At 38.1% G+C, this 24,388-nt stretch overlaps 1 protein-coding gene across 1 annotated transcript in view; it reads left to right on the top strand.

Moving 5' to 3' along the window:
- CTNNA3 (catenin alpha 3) overlaps positions 1–24,388 on the top strand; it is a 1,790,392-nt gene that overhangs the window by 1,716,592 nt on the left and 49,412 nt on the right. Inside the window, exon 17 of the mRNA XM_003258218.3 lies at positions 9,246–9,380. Coding sequence (XP_003258266.2) covers positions 9,246–9,380 — 135 coding nt within the window. The remainder of the gene's footprint in view (positions 1–9,245; positions 9,381–24,388) is intronic.

Here is a 24,388-nt window from a genome sequence, read left to right as displayed (position 1 = left end):
TAGTCCCAGCTACTCGGGAGGCTGAGGCAGGAGAAAGGCCTGAACCCCAGGGGGCGGAGCCTGCAGTGAGCCGAAATCGCGCCACTGCACTCCAGCCTGGGCGACAGTGAGACTCCGTCTCAAAAAAAAAAGAAAAAAAAAAAGAAAGTTACTCAGTGAGAGCAATAATAACAAAAATGATTTGAAAGAATGCCCTATAGAAGAGATTATTGTGCATTCATGTGAATGAAACAGAGAAAACTAAATTCAAATCATTTACTCTCTCTGAAGCTTACTTTCCAAATCTACAAAATGAAAATAATAGATCTAATTAAAATGGTGCTTTGAGTACTAACTTAAAGTTATGCATGTAAAGGCCTCGGCATAGTACCTGGCACAGAGGAAGTACCTAATAAAGATCAGCTGCCTGTCAAGAGAAAACAAAAAGATGACTTGTTTTTCATCATTTTAGGTAATTTCACATCTGTAAATCGGGGAAAATATTTGCGTCTTAGAGTTTTAATGATTGAGTGAGATGATTTGCCTAAATTAGTTTCCATAGCATGTGGCACATAGTAAGAGCTAAATGAAAATTAATTATTGTTCTTCCTCCTCTGTCTCTGCCTTCTCCTCTTCTTCCTTTCCCTGTTTCTTTTTCTTTTCTTTCTCCATATCTTTCTCCGTTCCAATCTTCTTCTTAATTAGCTACAATATAGTCCTTTTCAGGAGATTTGAGGGATAGCCCTCATTTGCTTATTGAAAACTTGAGAAACACCTTTAATTTCTATATTCTTGTCTGATTATGTCTCTGGCTGGCTATCCTGTATCTATTCATGCATATGTCCATGCCTATCTTGCAGATTGATAGTATTTCTGCAGAAGAATTGAATTCTTTGCTACCTTTGTTGATTATTATCAACTTTGACTCAGGGTAACATGTTCTCATCTTGTGCACACACTGTGGAGCTACACAGCCTATTTAAAAAATATAAGAGGATAAGTACCTCACAAATTTTCCAAAAACACTCCAGCTTAAGTTATTAATTACTGAATAAAAGCAGAAATGCATGAAAGGTTTTTTGGTTGTTCATCCTACTTTTTAATTTGCAGTTTAGGTCATTAGAATAAAAGCTTTTAAAAATAATATTTTATAGTTATAGAAGAAATATATAAGATATACAAAATTTGAATACAATAAGAAGTATTGATTATATCATGTTTATTGATTATTGTCATATATTTCTTTCCCAGCATCTTTTAATTTTTTTAACCCAGAGTCCGGAATTTATTTATTTTTAGTGCATTTTAAAAAATGATTTCAACTTTTATTTAGATTCAGTAGGTATATTGCATGATACTGAGGTTTGAAGTACAATTAATGCAGTCACCCAGGTAGTAAGCATAGTACCCAATAATTAGTTTCTCAAGCCTTTACACCCTTCCTCCCTCCCCTGTCTAGTAGTCCTCAGTGTCTATTGCGGCCATCTTTATGTCCATCATTACCCATTCTTTAGCTCCTACTTGTATGTAAGAACATATGGTATTTGGGTTTTTGATCCTATATTAATTCACTTAGGATAATGGCCTCCAGCTGCATCCACGTTGCTGCAAGAGACATAATTTCATTCATTCCTTTTTATGGCTGTTATTCCATGGTGGATATGTACTCCATTTTATTTATTCGATCCACCGTTGGTATCTAGGTATCTAGGTTGATTCCGTGTCCTTGCTTTGTGAATAGTGCTGCAATGAACATATGAATGCAAGTGTCTTTTTGGGTAGAACAATTTATTTTCTTTTGAATATGTACATAGTAACAGGATGAGTGAGTCAAATGTTAGTTATGTTTTAAGTTCTTTGAGAAATCTCCAAACTGCTTTCTATGGTGGCGGAACTAATTTACATCCCCACCAATAGTTTATAAAGTGTTCCTTTTTCTCCACAGGCTCACCAGCATCTGTTATTTTCGACTTTTTAGTAATAGCCATTCTGACTGGTATGAGATAGTATCTCATTTTGGTTAGATTGCATTTCTCTAATTATTCATGATGTTGAGCATTTTTTCAGATTGGTTGGCCACTTGTATGTCTTCTTTTGAGAAGCGTTCATTCATGTTTTGATTTGGTTTTGGCATTTGTCCTTCCCAAATCTCATGTTGAATGCAATCCCCAATGTTGGAGACGGGGCCTGATGGGAGGTGTTTGTGTAATAGGGGCAGATTCCTCATGATGTGCTGTCCTCAGGATAATGCATTATCGCAAGATCTGGTCATTTAAAAGTGTGTGACACCTCCCACCTCCCTCTTGCTCCTATTCTCCCCATGTCATGCACCTGTTCCCACTTCACCTCCCACTGTGAGTAAATATTCCCTGAGCCCCCACCCCAAAGCCAAGTGGATGCCAATGCAATGCTTGTATATCCTGCAGAACCACGAGCCAATTAAACTTCTTTTCTTTATAAATTACCCAGTCTAAAGTATTTTTTATAGCAATGCAAGAATGACCTAACACATACCATTTACCCATTTTTAATGGGGTTTTTTTTGCTTGCTCAATTGTTTAAGTTCCTTATGGATCTTGGATAGTAAAACTATGTCAGATTCATTAGTTTGCAAATATTTTCTTCCATTGTGTGGGTTGTCTGTGTACCCTGTTGATAGTTTGTTGCTATGCAGAAGCTCTTTAATTAGAGATTCCACTTGTCAATTTTTGTTTTCATTGCAATTGCTTTTGGGAATTTAGTTATAATGTCTTTCCTAAGGCTGATGTCCAGAATGATGTTGCCTAGGTTTTTCTCCAAGGATTCTTATTGTGGAAGTCTTATATTTAAATCTTTAATTCATCTTGAATTAATTTTTCTAGATGATGAAAGATAGGGGTCCAGTTTCATTCTTCTGCCTTTGGCTAGCCAGCTGTCACAGCACCATATACTGAATAGGGAGTCACTGCTTATTTTTGTGAACTTTGTCAAAGATCAGATGGTTTTAGTTGTGCAGCTTTATTTCTGTGTTCTCTATTCTGTCCCATTAGCCTATGTATCTGTTTTTGTGCCAATACCATGCTGTGTGTGTTACTGTAGCCTTATAGTGTAGTTTGAAGTCAAGTAATATGATGCCTCTGGCTTCTTTTATTTTTTTTTCTTTTTCCTTAGGATTGCTTGTCTATTTAGGATATTTCTTGGTTTCATACGAATTTTAGAATAGTTATTTTCTAGTTCTGTGAAAAATGACGTTGGTTGCTTGATAGGAATAGCATTGACTCTGTAGATTGCTTTGGGCAGTATGGCCATTTTAATGATATTGATTCTTCCAGTTGATGAAATTAAAAATTTTTTTCCATTGTTTGTGTCATCTATGATTTCTTTCAGCAGTATTTTATAGTTCTCCTTGCAGAGATCTTTCACTTCCTTGGTTAAATGCATTCCTAGGTGTTTTATTTATTTATTTATTTGCAGCTATTGTAAATGGAGTTGAGTTCTTGATTTGGTTCTCAGCTTGAATGTTATTGGTGTATAGAAATGCTATTGATTTTTATACAAAGATTTTGTATCCTAAAACATTACTGAAGTCATGTCTCAGTTCCAGGAGCCTTTTAGTAAAGTATTTTGTGTTTTCTGGGTATCAAATCATATCAACAGCAAAGAGATATAGGTTGACTTTTTATTTGTCTAGTTGGATACCTTTTATTTATTTATTTTGCCTGATTGCTGTGGCTAGGACTTTCAGTACTATGTTGAATAAGAGAAGTGAGAGTGGGCATCCTTGTAACAGTTTTCAAGGAGATTGGTTTCAGCTTTTGCCCATTCAAGTATAATGTTGGCTGTGGTTTCTCTTAGATGGCTCTTATTATTTTGAGATATGTTCCTTTGATGCATAGTTTCTTGAAGGTTTTTATCATGAAGGGATGTTGTATTTTATCAAAAGCTTTTCCCACATCTGTTGAAATAATCATATGATTTTTGTTATTAATTCTGTTTATGTAGTGAGTCATATTTATTGATTTGTGTGTATTAAACCAACCTTACATTCCAAGAATTAAGTCTACTTGATCATAGTGAATTAACTTTTTGATGTGCCACTAAATTCAGTTTGCTAATATTTTGTTGAGGATTTTTGCATCTATGTTTATCAGAGATATTGGTATGAGAGATTTTTTTCATTGTATCTTTACTAGGTTTTCCTATCAGGATGCTGCTGGTTTTGTTGAATGAGTTAAGGAGGAGTCTCTCCTCCATTTTTTGGAATAGTTTCAGTAGGATTGGTATCAGCTCTTTGGCTGGGGCTCTTATTGTTGTTGGTGGTGGTGGTGGGTGTTTTATTATTGATTCAATTTAGGAACTCGATTTTGGACTGTTCAGGGTTTCAGTTTCTTTCTAATTCATTCTTGGAGGATTGTGTGTTTCACAAATTTATGTTTTCCTCTAGATTTTCTAGTTTGTATGCACAGATGTGTTCCCAATAGTTTCTGAGGCTCTTTTGTATTTCTGTGGTATTGGTTGCAGTGTCACTTTTATAACTTCTGATTGTGCTTATTTGGATCCTCTCTCTTTTTTTCTTTGTTAATCTAGCTAGCAGTCTACCGATCCTGTTTATTCTTTCAAAAAAAAAAAAAAAACAACTTTGGTCTTCATTGATTTTTCCTATGAATTTTTAGGTCTCAAATTCATTTGGTTCCATCTAATTTTAATTTTTTCTTATCTTCTGCTAGCTTTTGGGTTAGTTTGTTCTTGTTTTTCTAGCTCTTGTTTTCTAGCTCTGTTTTTCTAGCTTCTGTTTTCTAGCTCTTGTTTTTCTAGTGATGTTAAATCATTAATTTGAGATCTTTCTAACTTTTTGAGGTAGGAGTTTACTGCTATAAACTTTCCTCTTAACAGCCCTTTTGCTACATCCTAGAGATTTTTAAATGTTGTGTCTCTTATTTTTATTTATTTCAAAGAATTTTTTGATTACTGCCTTAATTTCATTGTTTACCAAAAAGTAAATTTATTAGTCCATTTTCACATTACTATGAAGATACTGAGACTAGCTAATTTATTTTAAAAAAAAATAAGAGGTTTAATTGACTAACATTTCACGTTGTCTAACACTTTTAGTGAGGTGTTGAAGTTCCTCAACATTATTGTGTGGCTGTCTAAGCCTTATTGTAGATCTAGAAGTACTTTTTTTATGAATTCAGATGCTTCAGTGTTGGGTACATACATATTTAGGGTAGTTAAGTCTTTTTGTTGAATTCAACCCTTTATCATTATGTAATACCCTTCTTTGTCCTTCTTTATTGTTGTTGATTTAAAGTCTGTTTTATCTAATATATTATATATTATATTTTAATATATTTTAAAATTATCTATGTTATATATATTATATTTTAAATATATTTTAAAGTACATATATTTTATCTAATATAATAGCCACTCCTCCTTTTTGTTGTAGGTTAATTTGCAAGATAGATATTTCTTCAACCCTTTACTTTGAGCTTATTGATGCCATTATGTGTGAGATGGGTATCTTGAAGACAGCAGATGAATGGATGTTGTTATTTTATCCAACTTGCCACTCTATGCCTTTTAAGTGGGGTGTTTATGCTATTCATATTCAAGGATAATATTAATATACAAGATTTTGATCCTATCATGAATTTGTTAGCTGGTTGCTTTGTATTTTCTATGGTTTGGTTGCTCTATAGATCTGTGGGCTCTGTACTTGTGTTTTTGTGGTAGCAGGTATCAGCTCTATTTTTTCCCCATATTTAGAATTCTGTTAAGGGTCTCTGATAGGACTGGCCTGATAGTAATTAATTTTTTTAATGCTTGTTTGTCTGGAAAATATTTTTGTTTCTCTTTCAGTGATAAAGCTTAGCCTGGTGGGATATGAAATTTTTGTTGGAATTTCTTATCTTCAAGAATTCTGAAAATAGGCCTCCAATCTGTCTTGGCTTATAAATAAGATTTATGTAGAGAAGTCTGCTTTTAACCTTTAGGGATTTCCTTTGTGTGTGTTCTGACCTTTTTCTCTAGCTGGCTTTGTGATTTTTTGCTTTAGCGTTGACCTTGGATAGTCTGGTGATTATATGCCTTGTCCGTTCCTTTTTGTATAGTATCTCACAAGTGTTCTCTGGATTTCTTATATCTAGATGTCTACCTCTCTAGCAAAATTTAGAACATTTTCTTGATTTATCACTTCAAGTATTTTTTCTAGGTTGTTATCTTTTTCTCAGTCTCAGGAATGTCACTAATTTTTAGGTTTGGCCACTTTACATAATCCCATATTTCTCAAAGACTTTGTTCATTTTTAAAAAATTACTTTTTCTTTATTTTTTTCTGACTGGGTCAATTCAAAAGACTGGTCTTCAAGATCTGAAATTCTTTCTTCTACTTAATCCAGTTTATTGGTGAAGCTTCCAGTTGTGTTTTGAAATTAAGTTAGTTTTTTAATTCTAGAATCTCTGATTGATATTTTAAAGATGTTTATCTCTTCCTTCATTTTCTGGATTGCTTTAAAAAGTTTCTTTGTGTTAATTTTCAACCTCGTCTTGGATCTTATTGAGCTTCCTTGTGATCCATGCTTCAAATTCTTTATCTGTCATTTCCAAGTTCCCACTTCGCTGGGGACCATAGCTGTAGAGCTAGCATGGTATGTTGATGGTATCACTACATTTTGAATTTTCATGGTGCTAGAATTCTTACACTGGTTCTTTCTCATCTTGAGACATTGATACTTAAAATTTTTGTAATTATATTTGTGCAGATATAATTTTTCTTTTCTTTCACTATAATACTATTGATTTTTTCTTTCTCTTTCCCATCTATTTTTCCCTAGGGGGTGTGACTTTAGCTAATACTGGGTAAGGTCTTTTAGCTTAACTTGTGTACTCCTACACTTTTCTGTCAGCGGGTTTTATATTGGGTGGTTCAGTTCCACCTACAAGCCTATAGATGGTGTGTATGGCCAATACTGCTGGGTATATACTTCATCCTTGTTTACTAGCAGAAGCTCTCTCTTGCCTCAGGCAATGGGCTTATTCTTATAGTGCAAAGTGCTCTGAGCTCCCTCCTCAGACCCAGAGGAGTTGGGAGCAAGAATGGCAGGTCCAGACTGGCAGGTTTGCCTACAGATTCCCTAAGGGCAGGCATGAGCACCAGTGCTGAAGGATAATCCAGTGAGTGGGTACCAAGAGGTGTGCCTAGACATGGAGCTGGGAAGCCTTCTTGTTCTCAAGTTCTCTACACACAGATTTGGGGTGGCCTAAACTCCTAATCCAGAGGACTGGGTACTCCAGATGCTGGGAGATCTGCCTAGGCATGAAGCAGAGAGTTTCCTCTACATACCTGGATCCCTGCAGAGAAAGTGTGGGGTGGCTCAGGCTGTCAATCTGGGCAAACATCTACTTTGAATACCTGGAAATCTGCCTAAGCGTGGAGTGGAGAGGGCCTGCTGCACCATGATCTATGCACAGAAAGACTAGGGAAGCTCAGCCTGCTGATTTAGGAAAGCTGGTGCTCTGAATGCCTGGAGATCTGCCTGGGTATGGAGCAAAGAGAGTCCTGATGCACCATGATCTATGCCTAGGAAGGATAGACAGCTCAGGCTGTCCCAGCAGGTTTTATTATTTTATTTTTTATTTTTGTTTATTTATTTTTTGACACAAGGTCTCACTCTGTTGCCCAGGCTGGAGTGCAGTGTCTCAATCATGGCTCACTGCAGCATTAACTTCTCAGGCTCAGGCAATCCTCCCACCTCAGCCTCCTGAATAGCTGGGACCACACCTGGCTAATTTATTTTTATTTTTTGTAGAGATGGTGTCTCCCTATGTTCCCCAGGCTGGTCTCAAATTCCTAGGCTCAAAGGATTTTCCTGTTTCAGCTTCCCAAGCTGCTGGGATTATAGGCATGAGCCACTGCATCTGGCATTCAGCATGTTTTAAATACACACAATTTTTAATATAATTTGATTGCAATGTTTACATATTGATTTTTTTAACTTCCAAAAACATTTTTCCACATCCTTTGAAACGCCATTTTCTTGATACTGAGTAATGCTACATTATATTGATATGCATTCTTAGTTAGTCTTTCCATTATTTTGGGACATTTAGGTTATTTCCAAATTTTGCTATTATACGTAATGCTACAATGAAGATCTTTGCGTATAAATCACTGTCCACATTTCCTTGTTCTTATAAAAATTTACTAAAAGTGGAATTAAGTTAGAAGGAATTTTTATAAATCTATTATAATTGCATAGGAGAAAGAACATAAAGATTAAATCTTAACCACAGCTATTTACCATGTTATGATAAAGCTCAAAGCTGTCCTCCAGGAAGTTCCTTCCAAAAGACAAAATGATGTAGGAGGCTGGTTTTCATAAGGAAATTTAATATTCTAAAACATGTGCCCTGTCTGTTTCTTGGCTTCAGTTAGATTCACAGCTGTTATCTAAGGTAGAAATGATTTCCTTTGTCTGTAACAGCTAAGAACATTGAATGCTGAAAGTAATAGAACATATTATGTTGCTGCATGTTGTTTATGCCCATTTGAGTAGCACAGGACAGACAGTTCAGAGACCATGAGTCTCAAGGAGCATTCTAATAGTAATTCTAGGGGCCTTCTAATAGTAATTCGAGGTGAAAGAAATAATTACATTTTAAATATTTCTTTAGATTTACCAAAAATATAATCTGAAGGCTTCTAACCTTTATCATAAATTAAAGGCAGCTATTTTATGTAGCTTTTTATGTCTAAAAATTATTTTAACGTTTCTTGGCCAGGCGTGGTGGCTCAAATCTGTAATCCCAGCACTGTGGGAGGCCAAGGTGGGCAGATCATGAGGTCAGGAGATCAAGACCATCTTGGCTAACATGGTGAAACCCTGTCTCTACTAAAAATACAAAAAATTAGCCAGGTGTGGTGGCACCTGCCTGTAGTCCCAGCTACTCGGGAGGCTGAGGCAGGAGAATCACTTGAACCCGGGAGGCGGAGGTTGCAGTGAGCCAAGATCTTGCCACTGCACTCCAGCCTGGGCAACAGAGTGAGACTCCATCTCAAAAAAACATAATAATTATTTTAACGTTTCTGTTTGCTAAGCTGAAGTAACTAAGATTGCAAAATGAATGAACTATTGTAAATGGTAGAAGCATATCAGAATCTACTTGGTCCTGTATGAAAATAAAATTGCTACTTTATAAGGTACCTACCATGTGAATACTGTATTTACTCACTTTGATCTATTATTTATTCTGCTATATCCATTTTTATCTTTGATGCATATTTAGTGCCCAGATCCATCTTGCAAACAGGACTTGTTGGCCTACCTGGAACAGATTAAGTTCTACTCCCACCAACTGAAAATCTGCAGTCAAGTTAAAGCTGAGATCCAGAACCTGGGAGGAGAGCTCATCATGTCAGCTGTGAGTACTGCCTAGCACTTACATGATCACAGGTGGAAGATGCTTGAAACACAGTAGCTACACCCTTGTATACATGACCAAATCTTTTAGGTAAAATTGGTTTAGAAAAACTAAATTGGAGTTTTTATTAAAAGTACATGTATTTAAACTAGCAAGAAATTTTAAACTAGCAGATTTCTTAAAGAAAGGCTAAAAATGTTGTTTTTATTTACTTCAGAAATTAAAGCGTAAATCAGGTTTTATAAGCCATTTGGATGAGAAATGCATGTTAATTTAGAACATGACTTCAGAATGTGTACAGATGGAACTCTGAAATGAATCCTATAATTTTTCTAAAATAAATGCATGTGGAATTGCAAATTAATAAAATGATTGCTTCACTGCTATTAATTGATGTTTATTTTCCCCCTATTTCTTTTTTTAACATAGATGTTCATGTCTTGAGATTTTTCATTTCCATATATATTTTCAGAAATGGAGTATGATAGAACTTAATAGATTTAGAGGAATTTCCATAACTTCTTTGGTGGCCCTGAGTTTTAAGCTGCTATAAATTACCATGGTAGAACTAATGTATAACTTTTCTACTCATCTTTTAATAGCAGTAGATCATTTCTCTGGAGAAGAAATGGTAATAAAATAATATTTGATATCTATATTGCATTCAGTTATCAGTGACTTTGAGAAGGACATGGACTAAGATTATAAATTTAAGTTTAAATGAAACATAAATATTCTGGGAATTTATATTTCTGAGAAAATATTTTTTTAATTACACTAGTATATTTATATGTGTGTAACATATAGGGCCTCTGTATCCTGGCATTGGACATTCCCTCGATGAGTTAATGTTCTGAAAGAGGATGTAATTACAAAAACACAAACAAAGGATCACCATCAAAAGTAGTGGGCAGGGGCCAGTCGTGGCGTTTCATGCCTATAATCCCAGCACTTTGGGAGGCTGAGGTGTCCGGAACACTTGAGATCAGGAGTTCGAGACCAACCTGGCCAACGTGGTGAAACCCTGTCTCTACTAAAAATACAAAAATTAGCTGGGTGTGGTGGCGTATGCCTGTAATCCCAACTACTCAGTAGTCTGGGGCACGAGAATTACTTGAACCCAAGAGGTGGAAGTTTCAGTTAGCCAAGATCGTGCCACTGCACTCCAGCCTGGGCGACAATGCAAGACTCCATCTCAAAAAAAAAAAAAAGTAGAGGGGAGGAAACAAATAGGGACTATCTATCTCTTGCCTATATTTTATGTTAATCTTCACAATAACATGCCAGATGGATCACTTATTTATTTGTTCTGTTTCCTTATATAGCTTTCCCAGTGTCATACTAGTAAATGTCAGAGCTGAGTTTACCTTCAATGGTCTATGATCCCTCTGTTCAGGGAGACAACACTGAATTTGTGATGAAACTGAAAAACACAAGTCAAAAGTGAATAATTTGGAAATTATAAGATGGTATTGCATTCTAGCTTTTTATTCCAGTGGTTGTTAGAGGGGGAAAAAAATAGTGTCTTTGATATTCAAATTTTATCAAAAATCCCACATAAACACAGTGAGTGCATTACTACTGCCCTGTCACTTTTCAAAGAAAAATGCATTTTACGGAGGGAGCCAAGATGGCCGAATAGGAACAGCTCCTGTCTCCAGCTCCCAGCCTGAGCGAGACAGAAGACAGGTGATTTCTGCATTTCTGCTTGAGGTACCGGTTTCATCTCACTAGGGAGTGCCAAAGAGTGGGTACAGGATGGTCGGTGAAGCGCACTGTGCGCGAGCTGAAGGAGGGTGAGGCATTGCCTCACTCGGGAAGCACAAGGGGTCAGGGAGTTCCCTTTCCTAGTCAAAGAAAGGGGTAACAGGTGGCACCTGGAATATCGGGTCAGTCCCACCCCAATACTGCGCTTTTCCAACGGGCCTGGAAAATGGCACACTAGGAGACTGTGTCCTGCACCTGGCTCGGAGGGTCCTATGCTCACGGAGTCTCGCTGATTGCTAGCACAGCAGTCTGAGGTCAAGCTGCAAGGCAGCAGCGAGGCTGGGGGAGGGGCGCCTGCCATTGCCCAGGCTTGCTTAGGTAAACAAAGCAGCCAGGAAGCTCCAACTGGGTGGAGCCCACCACAGCTCAAGGAGGCCTGCCTGCCTCTGTAGGCTCCACCTCTGGGGGCAGGGCACAGACAAACAAAAAGTCAGCAGGAACCTCCTCAGACTTAAATGTCCCTGTCTGACTGACAGCTTTGAAGAGAGTAGTGGTTCTCCCAGCACGCAGCTGGAGATCTGAGAACAGACAGACTGCCTCCTAAAGTGGGTCCCTCACCCCTGAGCAGCCTAACTGGGAGGCACCCCCCCAGTAGGGATAGACTGACACCTCACTCGGCCAGGTACTCCTCTGAGACAAAACTTCCAGAGGAACTATCAGACAGCTGAATTTGTGGTCTCATGAAAATCCGCTGTTCTGCAGCCACCGCTGCTGACACCCAGCCAAACAGGGTCTGGAGTGGACCTCTAGTAAACTCCAACAGACCTGCAGCTGAGGGTCCTGTCTGGTAGAAGGAAAACTAACAAACAGAAAGGACATCCACACCAAAAACCCATCTGTGCATCACCATCATCAAAGACCAAAAGTAGATAAAACCACAAAGATGGGGAAAAAACAGAGCAGAAAAGCTGGAAACTCTAAAAAGCAGAGCACCTCTCCTCCTCCAAAGGAACGCAGTTCCTCACCAGCAACAGAACAAAGCTGGATAGAGGATGACTTTGACGAGTTGAGAGAAGAAGGCTTCAGATGATCAAACTACTCTGAGCTACGGGAGGAAATTCAAAACAATAGCAAAGAAGTTAAAAACTTTGAAAAAAAATTAGAAGAATGGATAACTAGAATAACCAATGGAGAGAAGGGCTTAAAGGAGCTGATGGAGCTGAAAGCCAAGTTTTGAGAACTACGCGAAGATTGCAGAAGCCTCAGTAGCAGATGCGATCAACTGGAAGAAAGGGTATCAGTGATGGAAGATGAAATGAATGAAATGAAGCGAGAAGGGAAGTCTAGAGAAAAAAGAATAAAAAGAAATGAACAAAGCCTCCAAGAAATTTGGGACTATGTGAAAAGACCAAACCTACGTCTGACGGGTGTACCTGAAAATGACGGGGAGAATGGAACCAAGTTGGAAAACACTCTGCAAGATATTATCCAGGAGAACTTCCCCAATCTAGCAAGGCAGGCCAACATTCAGATTCAGGAAATACAGAGAACGCCACAAAGATACTCCTCGAGAAGAGCAACTCTAAGACACATAATTGTCACATTCACCAAAGTTGAAATGAAGGAAAAAATGTTAAGGGCAGCCAGAGAGAAAGGTCGGGTTACCCACAAAGGGAAGCCCATCAGACTAACAGCTGATCTCTCAGCAGAAACTCTACAAGCCAGAAGAGAGTGGGGGCCGATATTCAACATTCTTAAAGAAAAGAATTTTCAACCCAGAATTTCATATCCAGCCAAACTAAGCTTCATAAGTGAAGGAGAAATAAAATAATTTACAGACAAGCAAACGCTGAGTGATTTTGTCACCACCAGGCCTGCCCTAAAAGAGCTCCTGAAGGAAGCACTAAACATGGAAAGGAACAACTGGCACCAGCCACTGCAAAAACATGCCAAATTGTAAAGACCATCAAGGCTAGGAAGAAACTGCATCAACTAACGAGCAAAATAACCAACTAACATCATAATGACAGGATCAGATTCACACATAACAATATTAACATTAAACGTAAATGGGCTAAATGCTCCAATTAAAAGACACAGACTGGCAAACTGGATAAGGAGTCAGGACCCATCAGTGTGCTGTATTCAGGAAACCCATCTCATGTGCAGAGACACACATAGACTCAAAATAAAGGGATGGAGGCATATCTATCAAGCAAATGGAAAACAAAAAAAGGCAGGGGTTGCAATCCTAGTCTCTGATAAAATAGACTTTAAACCAACAAAGATCAAAAGAGACAAAGAAGGCCATTACATAATGGTAAAGGGATCAATTCAACAAGAAGAGCTAACTATCCTAAATATATATGCACCCAACACAGGAGCACCCAGATTCATAAAGCAAGTCCTGAGTGACCTACAAAGGGACTTAAACTCCTACACAATAATAATGGGAGATTTTAACACCCCACTGTCAATACTAGACAGATCAACGAGACAGAAAGTTAACAAGGATATCCAGGAATTGAACTCAGCTCTACACAAAGTGGACCTAATAGACATCTACAGAACTCTCCACCCCAAATCAACAGAATATATATTTTTTTCAGCACCACACCACACCTATTCCAAAATTGACCACATAGTTAGAAGTAAAGCTCTCCTCAGCAAATGTAAAAGAACAGAAATTATAACAAACTGTCTCTCAGACCACAGTGCAATCAAACTAGAACTCAGGATTAAGAAACTCACTCAAAACCACTCAACTACATGGAAACTGAACAACCTGCTCCTGAATGACTATTGGGTACATAATGAAATGAAGGCAGAAATAAAGATGTTCTTTGAAACCAAGGAGAACAAAGACACAACATACCAGAATCTCTGGGACACGTTCAAAGCAGTGTGTAGAGGGAAATTTATAGCACTAAATGCCCACAAGAGAAAGCAGGAAAGATCCAAAATTGACACCCTAACATCACAATTAAAAGAACTAGAAAAGCAAGAGCAAACACATTCAAAAGCTAGCAGAAGGCTAGAAATAACTAAAATCAGAGCAGAACTGAAGGAAATAGAGACACAAAAAACCCTTCAAAAAATTAATGAATCCAGGAACTGGTTTTTTGAAAAGACCAACAAAATTGATAGACCGCTAGCAAGACTAATAAAGAAGAAAAGAGAGAAGAATCAAATAGACGCAATAAAAAATGAAACAGGGGATATCACCACTGATCCCACAGAAATACAATCTACCATCAGAGAATACTACAAACACCTCTATGCAAATAAACTAGAAAATCTAGAAGAAATGGATACATTCCTCGACAAATACACCCTCCCAAGACTAAACCAGGAAGAAGTTGAATCTCTGAATAGACCAATAACAGTCTCTGAAATTGTGGCAATAATCAATAGCTTACCAACCAAAAAGAGTCCAGGACCTGATGGATTCACAGCCGAATTCTACCAGAGGTACAAGGAGGAACTGGTACCATTCCTTCTGAAACTATTCCAATTGATAGAAAAAGAGGGAATCCTCCCTAACACATTTTATGAAGCCAGCATCATCCTGATACCAAAGCCTGGCAGAGACATAACCAAAAAAGAGAATTTCAGACCAATATCCTTGATGAACATTGATGCAAAAATCCTCAATAAAATACTGGCAAACCGAATCCAGCAGCATATCAAAAAGATTATCCACCATGATCAAGTGGGCTTCATCCCTGGGATGCAAGGCTGGTTCAACATATGCAAATCAATAAATGTAATCCAGCATATAAACAGAACCAAAGACAAAAACCACATGATTATCTCAATAGATGCAGAAAAGGCCTTTGAAAAAATTCAACAACGCTTCATGCTAAAAACTCTCAATAAATTAGGTATTGTTGGGACGTATCTCAAAATAATAAGAGCTATCTACGACAAACCCACAGCCAATATCATACTGAATGGGCAAAAACTGGAAGCATTCCCTCTGAAAACTCGCACAAGACAGGGATGCCCTCTCCCACCGCTCCTATTCAACCTAGTGCTGGAAGTTCTGGCCAGAGCAATCAGGCAGGAGAAGGAAATAAAGGGTATTCAATTAGGAAAAGAGGAAGTCAAATTTTCCCTGTTTGCAGATGACATGATTGTATATCTAGAAAACCCCATTGTCTCAGCCCAAAATCTCCTTAAGCTGATTAGCAACTTCAGCAAAGTCTCAGGATACAAAATCAATGTACAAAAATCACAAGCATTCCTCTACACCAATAACAGACAAACAGAGAGCCAAATCATGAGTGAACTCCCATTCACAATTGCTTCAAAGAGAATAAAATACCTAGGAATCCAACTTACAAGGGATTTGAAGGACCTCTTCAAGGAGAACTACAAACCACTGCTCAATGAAATAAAAGAGGATACAAACAAATGGAAGAACATTCCATGCTCATGGGTGGAAGAATCAATATCGTGAAAATGGCCATACTGCCCAAGGTAATTTATAGATTCAATGCCATCCCCATCAAGCTACCAATGACTTTCTTCACAGAATTGGAAAAAACTACTTTAAAGGTCATATGGAACCAAAAAAGAGCCCGCATCGCCAAGTCAATCCTAAGCCAAAAGAACAAAGCTGGAGGCATCACCCTACCTGACTTTAAACTATACTACAAGGCTACAGTAACCAAAACAGCATGGTACTGGTACCACAACAGAGACATAGATCAATGGAACAGAACAGAGCCCTCAGAAATGATGCCGCATATCTACAACTATCTGATCTTTGACAAACCTGACAAAAACAAGAAATGGGGAAAGGATTCCCTATTTAATAAATGGTGCTGGGAAAACTGGCTAGCCATATGTAGAAAGCTGAAACTGGATCCCTTCCTTACACCTTATACAAAAATTAATTCAAGATGGATTAAAGACTTAAATGTTAGACCTAAAACCATTAAAATGCTACAAGAAAACCTAGGCAATACCATTCAGGACATAGGCGTGGGCAAGGACTTCATGTCTAAAACACCAAAAGCAATGGCAACAAAAGCCAAAATTGACAAATGGGATCTAATTAAACTAAAGAGCTTCTGCACAGCAAAAGAAACTACCATCAGAGTGAACAGGCAACCTACAGAATGGGAGAAAATTTTTGCAACCTACTCATCTGACAAAGGGCTAATATCCAGAATCTACAATGAACTCAAACATATTTACAAAAAAAAAACAAACAACCCCATCAACAAGTGGGCAAAGGACATGAACAGACACTTCTCAAAAGAAGACATTTATGCAGCCAAAAAACACATGAAGAAATGCTCATCATCACTGGCCATCAGAGAAATGCAAATCAAAACCACAGTGAGATACTATCTCACACCAGTTAGAATGGCCATCATTAAAAAATCAGGAAACAACAGGTGCTGGAGAGGATGTGGAGAAATAGGAACACTTTTACACTGTTGGTGGGACTGTAAACTAGTTCAACCATTGTGGAAGTCAGTGTGGCGATTCCTCAGGGATCTAGAACTAGAAATACCATTTGACCCAGCCATCCCATTACTGGGTATATACCCAAAGGACTATAAATCATGCTGCTATAAAGACACATGCACACGTATGTTTATTGTGGCACTATTCACAATAGCAAAGAGTTGGAACCAACCCAAATGTCCAACAACGATAGACTAGATTAAGAAAATGTGGCACATATACACCATGGAATACTATGCAGCCATAAAAAAGGATGAGTTCATATCCTTTGTAGGGACATGGATGAAACTGGAAAACATCATTCTCAGTAAACTATCGCAAGGACAAAAAACCAAACACCGCATGTTCTCACTCATAGGTGGGTATTGAACAATGAGAACTCATGGACACAGGAAGGGGAACATCACACTCCGGGGACTGTTGTGGGGTTGGGGGAGGGGGGAGGGACAGCATTAGGAGATATACCTAATGCTAAATGACGAGTTAATGGGTGCAGGAAATCAACGTGGCACATGGATACATATGTAACAAACCTGCACATTGTGCACATGTACCCTAAAACCTAAAGTATAATAAAAAAAAAAAAAAGAAAAATGCATTTTACTTAGTCATAAGCCATGCAAACAGGAACATGCGTGTGTATAGACACATATGCATACATGTATGTATATATGCATTTATATAGATACACACAGCATGTATGTGCGTATAGATGCATATGTATTAATATGTATACATATTTTTAACTACTGTATATTCCTTTTGGCTTATTAAACATCCAGTCTTCATTTTCTCATTTAACATTATACTGCCTTAAATACGTAAAAAAGTATATTTATTTGGAGGATAAACTCTTCCATTTACTTTTGTCATTTTCACACACTAATCATGCTTTATAAGGTCTAAATTTCATATAAATTTTATTTTTCAAATATACAGTTTCATGTTGTATGGAGCTAAGCTTTTAAAAAATTTTTGGTAGAAGTTCAGCCTCTGCATAGCTGTTAAAATTTATTGGCGTTAATTATCTTTCCAAAACACAATTTCCTTTCTATATATAGAAATTCATTCCTGTTTGGTATGATGATTCAAATTCATGAACTTTACATATATTACAGATAAATTAGGCAGAAGCTATTTAGAATCCATGATTTACAATCTAAAAGCTGAGTCATTATATAAAATGAGGAATAGCATTGCAAATCCAAAACTATTTGTCATCATCTCACTCACTATTCCCCATTAGAAAAAAAACAAATCTGAAAAAGAAGAGCGTTGCCCCCTTTTGCATATCTTACTGCCATCTGTTTGCAGGTAGATCCTAGAAAGCTTTCTAAATACACTTCATTTACGTGTGCCAAAGCACACTTACTTTAATCTCTCAGTGACCCTGAGTTCTTGTCTTGTTCCTATTCTTTAAATTCAGAAGATCTAATCTATCATTTTTCTGTAAGATCTCTTGAAAAATGGCAAGCATGATTCCAAAGCAGAGAGACACTAAAAATTACAGAAATTTGGTATTCAAAACTACAGACTATTCAAAGTTTACTAAATATAGCTGGCATCCCAAGATTAGGTTCATGAAACATTGCTTTACCAAATATAGTGGGTTAAAAATAAGTAGGTATGAATGGAATGCATTTCTAAAGTGAATGGGCAGTGTGTTCTGTTCTGGGTCTGAGGTGTGAGGTTTAGGATAAAGAAGATGAATTAATAAAATAAAATAACCTGAAAGATATTCTCATAATATACCATTTAATTAAAATTATTCCCCAATCATTCTTACATCTATATTGCAAGCACTCATCTTGAAGTTACATGTTTTACCGGTATAGAGAAAAAATATATGTAGTTCATTCAAATCCATTACTATGAATTGAGCCCCTCTCTGTGCAAGGCATAGTAGTACATCTGAGGGATGTAAAGATGATTATATGGTAATTTCCTTAAGATATTGAAATGCATAAAAATTTAAGAAACATAAAATGTACCTGAATATACAAAAAAGATTCCAGAACACTGTAATAAACCATACAATATTGTCATGTACAAATGTACATGTATAGCATGTGAGGAAATAATGTATTTGATGTGCAGAGCAGGCAAGAGAAAGCTTCATAAGTGACTCAAACCTGCTTTGGGCCTTGATTAATAGGTAGAAAACAAATGTGTACTTATAGGAGGAGGAGAGGGAAAGGATTTGAGATAGAGGGGGCAACTGAAATAAAAGAGAGATAGGGAAGACATGGAATGTTAGGGACATGGCAGGCAGTCTGATTTGACTGAAAACAACTTTACTTGGTACTCTTGGTGTGTGTATTGTGGAATAAGGGTAGGTGGGCAAGTAGAGCAAGAGCTTGTAAAGGAAACTGGGAATGTGTTGAAAGGATCATTTATAATTTAATTTTACCCTGTAGGCAATTGAGAGTAATTAACAATTTCTTAGTTTGAGATGGCAATAATAAATCTATGTATTTCAAAGTTAACATTTTTTAGACACGGCAGTGATGGATTAGAAAGATAAGGGACTAGAGGATTGAGACCTATTTAGGAATGACTTTTAAAAATTAGTCTAAGATGTTTATTGCAGCACTATTCACAATAGCAAAGACTTGGAACCAACCCAAATGTCCATCAATGATAGACTAAAAATGTGGCACATATACACCATGGAATACTGTGCAGCCATGTAAAAGGATGAGTTCACGTCCTTTGCTGGGACATGGATGAAGCTGGAAACCATCATTCTCAGCAAACTAACAAAGGGACAGAAAACCGAACACCACATGTTCTCACTCATGAGTAGGAGTTGAACAATGAGAACACATGGACACAGGGAGGGGAACATCACTCACTGGGGCCTGTCAGGGGGTGGGGGGCTAGGGGAGGGATAACATTAGGAGGAATACCTAATGTAGGTGATGGGTTGATGGGTGCAGCAAACCACCAGGGCACGTGTATACCTACGTAACAAAACTGCACGTTCCGCACATGTAACCCAGAACTTAAAGTATAATAAAACAAATTAGTCTAAGAGAGAAACAGTGAGAACTTACTTAAGGCAATATTGATGAGAATGGAAAGGAGTGTATCTATACAAGGAACAATTCTGAGGAAAATATGTTTAGAAGCAATTATCCATTGGGTGTTAAGGGTGAAAAAGAAGAAAGAATGAAGAATTTCCTAAAGGTTTTGAGATTAAATAGTTTACTTAGTCAACAATGGCAGTGTTAACTAAACAGTATATATAGAAGGAAGACCATGTTACGGTTAGTACAGAAACTCATTCAGGTTTTGCTTGTTGAATTTAAGTGACTAAGGGGCATCCAAGGAGAAAGGTTTAGGAGAAGTTGGGTCTTTGGTTCTGGATCTTAGGAAAGAGGTATGAAAGAGAAGTATATGGGACCGTCCAGTAAAAACATGTTGGATGCCATTTTTTAAAAAATAGCTGAGACAGTGATCCAGAAACAACTTTTTTCACAAAGTGATTCCAATGTACCTTTATAGATTCTGAGACTTGACTGTGGCCGTTAAAACAAATTGGGAGTTTACCGTCTCCATAAAGTGAGTCTGCGAATGGGCAGTCTAGAACTGTTATGACAGCTTCACAAACTCACCAGGGAATCAAGCACTTTTGTCTTTCAACTTCACTTGTCTTGGCTTCTGGCTCTCGTTATTATCAAGGTCAAAAATATGGCTTATGCAGCTCTAACAATGACTTGTATATTCCAGGCAGTAGGAATAAAGAGAAACTGAAGCAAACATTCCTTACACTTTTAAAGGAACCTTCCAGAAGGTCCCTTTCAAATACTATTTTTTTTTTTTTTACAAACTATTGGCTAGAGCTTACTCATACTGTTATATTTAACTGCAACGTATGCTACAAAATACAAATTTTGTATGTTTGTTTGTGTTTTAATCCTGCACATTGCTTTCCTCAGTGTAATCAGAGTTCTGTTTCTATGAAAAAGAGAATGGATATTGGGTGGCAGCTAACAGTTTCTATCATATTCCCTCTATGATTACCAAAATCACAGCAGTACACATATCATAATCATCTTTTTGCACATATTCCCCTCTAGACTATAAAGTCCTTGAATATTTTTACATGATTTATGTGCAGTGACCAATGACTATAAAGGATGCAACCTGCAAATTATGCAGGTTGGCTTAGACTTAAAAGTACACATTGGGTTTTGCATTTAGAAGGTGTTTTTATATCTTTTTTAAAAGCAGTATCAGTACTATGGTGAAGGCAAAAATTATATCACGATCAGTTGAGTACTGAGTATGCAATGACAGAGAAAATATGGTGGCACAGACTCAATTTTCCAAAAGTTTGAAGTTGAAAGGAATAAAAGAGAGAGAAAGAAAGAGAGAGATACTTGAGGGTCAGAGCAGACAGAGTCACTGAAAGCATTTTTATTTGTTAACATTTTTATTTATATACTGCTTAAAGTGGCAGTAATTGAGAAATGTTTAGGTAAAGAACAAAGAGCGACCAGAAGAGAATGAACCTGTGAAAAATTAAGACTACAAATGATGGAATAAAATCAAGCAAATGAGAGAATGTGATATTAGAATAAGTAGAAAGATTAGGTTTGGAAAAAAAGAAAAAAGAGCTCTTCTTCTCAGCCAGGATGAAGTTGAATTAAGATATAATCACATTTATTAAATACAGAAAATGTGGTACATATACACCATGGCATACTACGCAGTCATGTAAAAGAATTTAATTATGTCCTTCACATCCACATGAATGCAGCTGGAGGCGTTATCCTAAGCAAATTAATGCTAAAACAGAAAATCAAATACCACATGTTCTCACTTACAAGTGGGAGCTGAACATTGATTACACAGGGACATAAAGATGGGAACAGTAGATACTGGAGTCTCTAAAAGGTAGGAGGGAGAGGGGTAAGAGTTGAAAAAATTCCTAATGGGTACTATGTTCACTATTTGAGAGATGAAATTAATAGAAGCCCAAACCTCAGCATCATGCTATATACCCTTGTAACAAAACTGCACATGTACCCCCTGAATCTTAAAAATAAATAAAAAATTGATTTAGTCTAACTTAAAAAAAGATATAATCACATTTATAGAAATAAATGAAAAGTTGAAGAATTTCTTGCTGATAAATCTCATGTTTGGTAAAATAGAAAGAGTAGTTTTCTGTTAAAATTAAGATTTGAGCACTCTATTCTAGTTTCATTTTAGCAATAGAACAAAATAAGGATGTCCACATCTTAATCACTTTTCTCAATGTTGCTTAGAAGAGAAATAACCTAAGTTCACAGCAAGTTTTTGAGATCATGAACAGAGATAGCATATGCTAGATATTTTTTACCAGAGCCAAGTTCCAGGACATTGTCTGGATCTTGGAACCTGATACAGCTTCAGTTCACATGGAAATGAAGCCAGTTTGGCCTTCCATCTGCTATCCTTTCTCAAATAAAGAGGGGAGTTGCCAGGTACGATGGCTCAGGGCTGTAATCCCAGCACTTTGGGAGGCTGAGGCAGGTGGATTGCTTGAGCTTATGAGTTCAAGACCAACCATGCGCAACATGGCAAATCCCATTTCTACAAAAATTAGCCAGGTGTGGTGGTGTATGCCTGTAGTCCCAGCTACTCGGGAAGCTGAGGTGAGAGGATGACCTCAACCCAGGAGGTGGAGGTTGCAGTGAGCTGAGATCATGCCACTGCGTTCTACCCTGGGTGATAGAGTCAGACCTTGTCTCAAAATGCTAAAAAAGGGAGGAGGTTCTGAGATGGCTGAATAGAAACAGCTCCAGTCCACAGCTCCCAGCATGAGCAATGCAGAAGATGGGTGATTTCTGCATTTTCAACTGAGGTACCGGGTTCATCTCACTGGGGCTTGTCGGACAGTAGATGCAGCCTGGGGAGTGTTAGCCAAAGCAGGGAGGGGCATCACCTCACCTGGGAAGCACAAGGGGTCAGGGAATTCCCTTTCCTAACCAAGGGAAATCGTGACAGACGGTACCTGGAAAATTGGGACACTCCCATCCTAATACTATGCTTTTCCAATGGTCTTAGCAAATGGCACACCAGGAGATTATATCCCACGCCTGGCTCGGAGGGTCCCACACCCACTGAGCCTCACTCACTGCTGGCACAGCAGTCTGAGATCGAACTGCAAGGCAGCAGCGAGGTTGGGGGAGGGGCGTCTGCCATTGCTGAGGCTTGAGTAGGTAAACAAAGCAGCCAGGAAGCTCAAACTGGGTGGACCCCACTGTAGCTCAAGGAGGCCTGCCTGCCTCTGTAGACTTCACCTCTGGGGGCAGGGCATAGCTGAACAAAGGCAGCAGAAACTTCTGCAGACTTAAATGTCCTTGTCTGACAGCTTTGAAGAGAGCAGTGGTTCTCCCAGCATGGAGTTTGAGATCTGAGAGTGGACAGACTGCCTCCTCAAGTGGGTCCCTGAACCCTGAGTAGCCTAACTGGGAGACACCTCCCAGTAGGGGCTGACTGACACCTCATAGGGCCGGGTGCCCCTCTGAGACAAAGCTTCCAGAGGAAGGATCAGGTAGCAGCATTTGCTGTTCTGCAATATTTGCTGTTCTGCAGCCTCCTCTGGTGATACCCAGGCAAATGGTCTGGAGTGGATGTCCGGCAAACTCCAACAGACCTGCAGCTTAGGGTCCTGACTGTTAGAAAGAAAACTAACAAACAGAAAGGACATCCACACCAAAACCCCATCTGTATGTCACCATCATCAAAGACCAAGGTAGATAAAACACAAAGAAGGGGGAAAACCAGAGCAGAAAAGCTGAAAATTCTAAAAATCAGAGCACCTCTTCTCCTACAAAGGAACGCAGCTCCTCACCAGCAATGGAACAAGGCTGGATGGAGAATGACTTTGACAAGTTGAGAGAAGAAGGCTTCAGACAACTGGTAATAACAAACTTCTCCGAGCTAAAGGAGGATGGTTGAACCCATTGCAAAGAAGCTAAAAACCTAGAAAAAAGATTAGATGAATGGCTAACTAGAATAAACAGCATAGAGAAGACCTTAAATGACCTGATGGAGCTGAAAACCATGGCACGAGAACTACGTGGCACATGCACAAGTTTCAGTAGCCGATTTGATCAAGTGGAAGAAAGAGTATCAGTGATTGAAGATCAAATGAATGAAATAAATCGAGAAGAGAAGTTTAGAGAAAAAAAGAGTAAAAAGAAATGAACAAAGCCTCCAAGAAATATGAGACTATGTGAGAAGACCAAGTCTACATCTGATTGGTGTACCTGAAAGTGATGGGGAGAATAGAACCAAGTTGGAAAACACTCTTCAGGGTATTATCCAGGTGAACTTTCCCAACCTAGCAAGGCAGGCCAACAATCAAATTCAGGAAATACAGAGAACACCAAAAAGATACTCCTTGAGAAGAACGGCTCCGAGACACATAATTGTCAGATTCACCAAAGTTGAAATGAAGGAAAAAATGTTAAGGGCAACCAGAGAGAAAGGTCAGATTACCCACAGAGGGAAGCCCATCAGACTAACAGTGGATCTCTCAGCAGAAACTCTACAAGCCAGAAGAGAGGGCCAATATTCAACATTCTTGAAGAAAAGAATTTTCAACCCAGAATTGCACATCCAGCCAAACTAAGCTTCATAAGTGAAGGAGATATAAAGTCCTTTACAGACAAGCAAATGCTGAGAGATTTTGTCACCATAAGGCCTGCCCTACAAGAGCTCCCGAAGGAAACACTAAACATAGAAAGGAACAACTGGTACCAGCCACTGCAGAAACATGCCAAATTGTAAAGACCATCGAGGCTAGAAACTGCATCAACTAA

The sequence above is a fragment of the Nomascus leucogenys genome, chromosome 18, assembly GCF_006542625.1.
Source record: "Nomascus leucogenys isolate Asia chromosome 18, Asia_NLE_v1, whole genome shotgun sequence".
Classification (NCBI taxonomy): Eukaryota; Metazoa; Chordata; class Mammalia; order Primates; family Hylobatidae; genus Nomascus; species Nomascus leucogenys.
The sequence above is the reverse complement of the archived record's forward strand: the minus strand, read 5'-3'. Positions and strand labels throughout refer to the sequence as shown.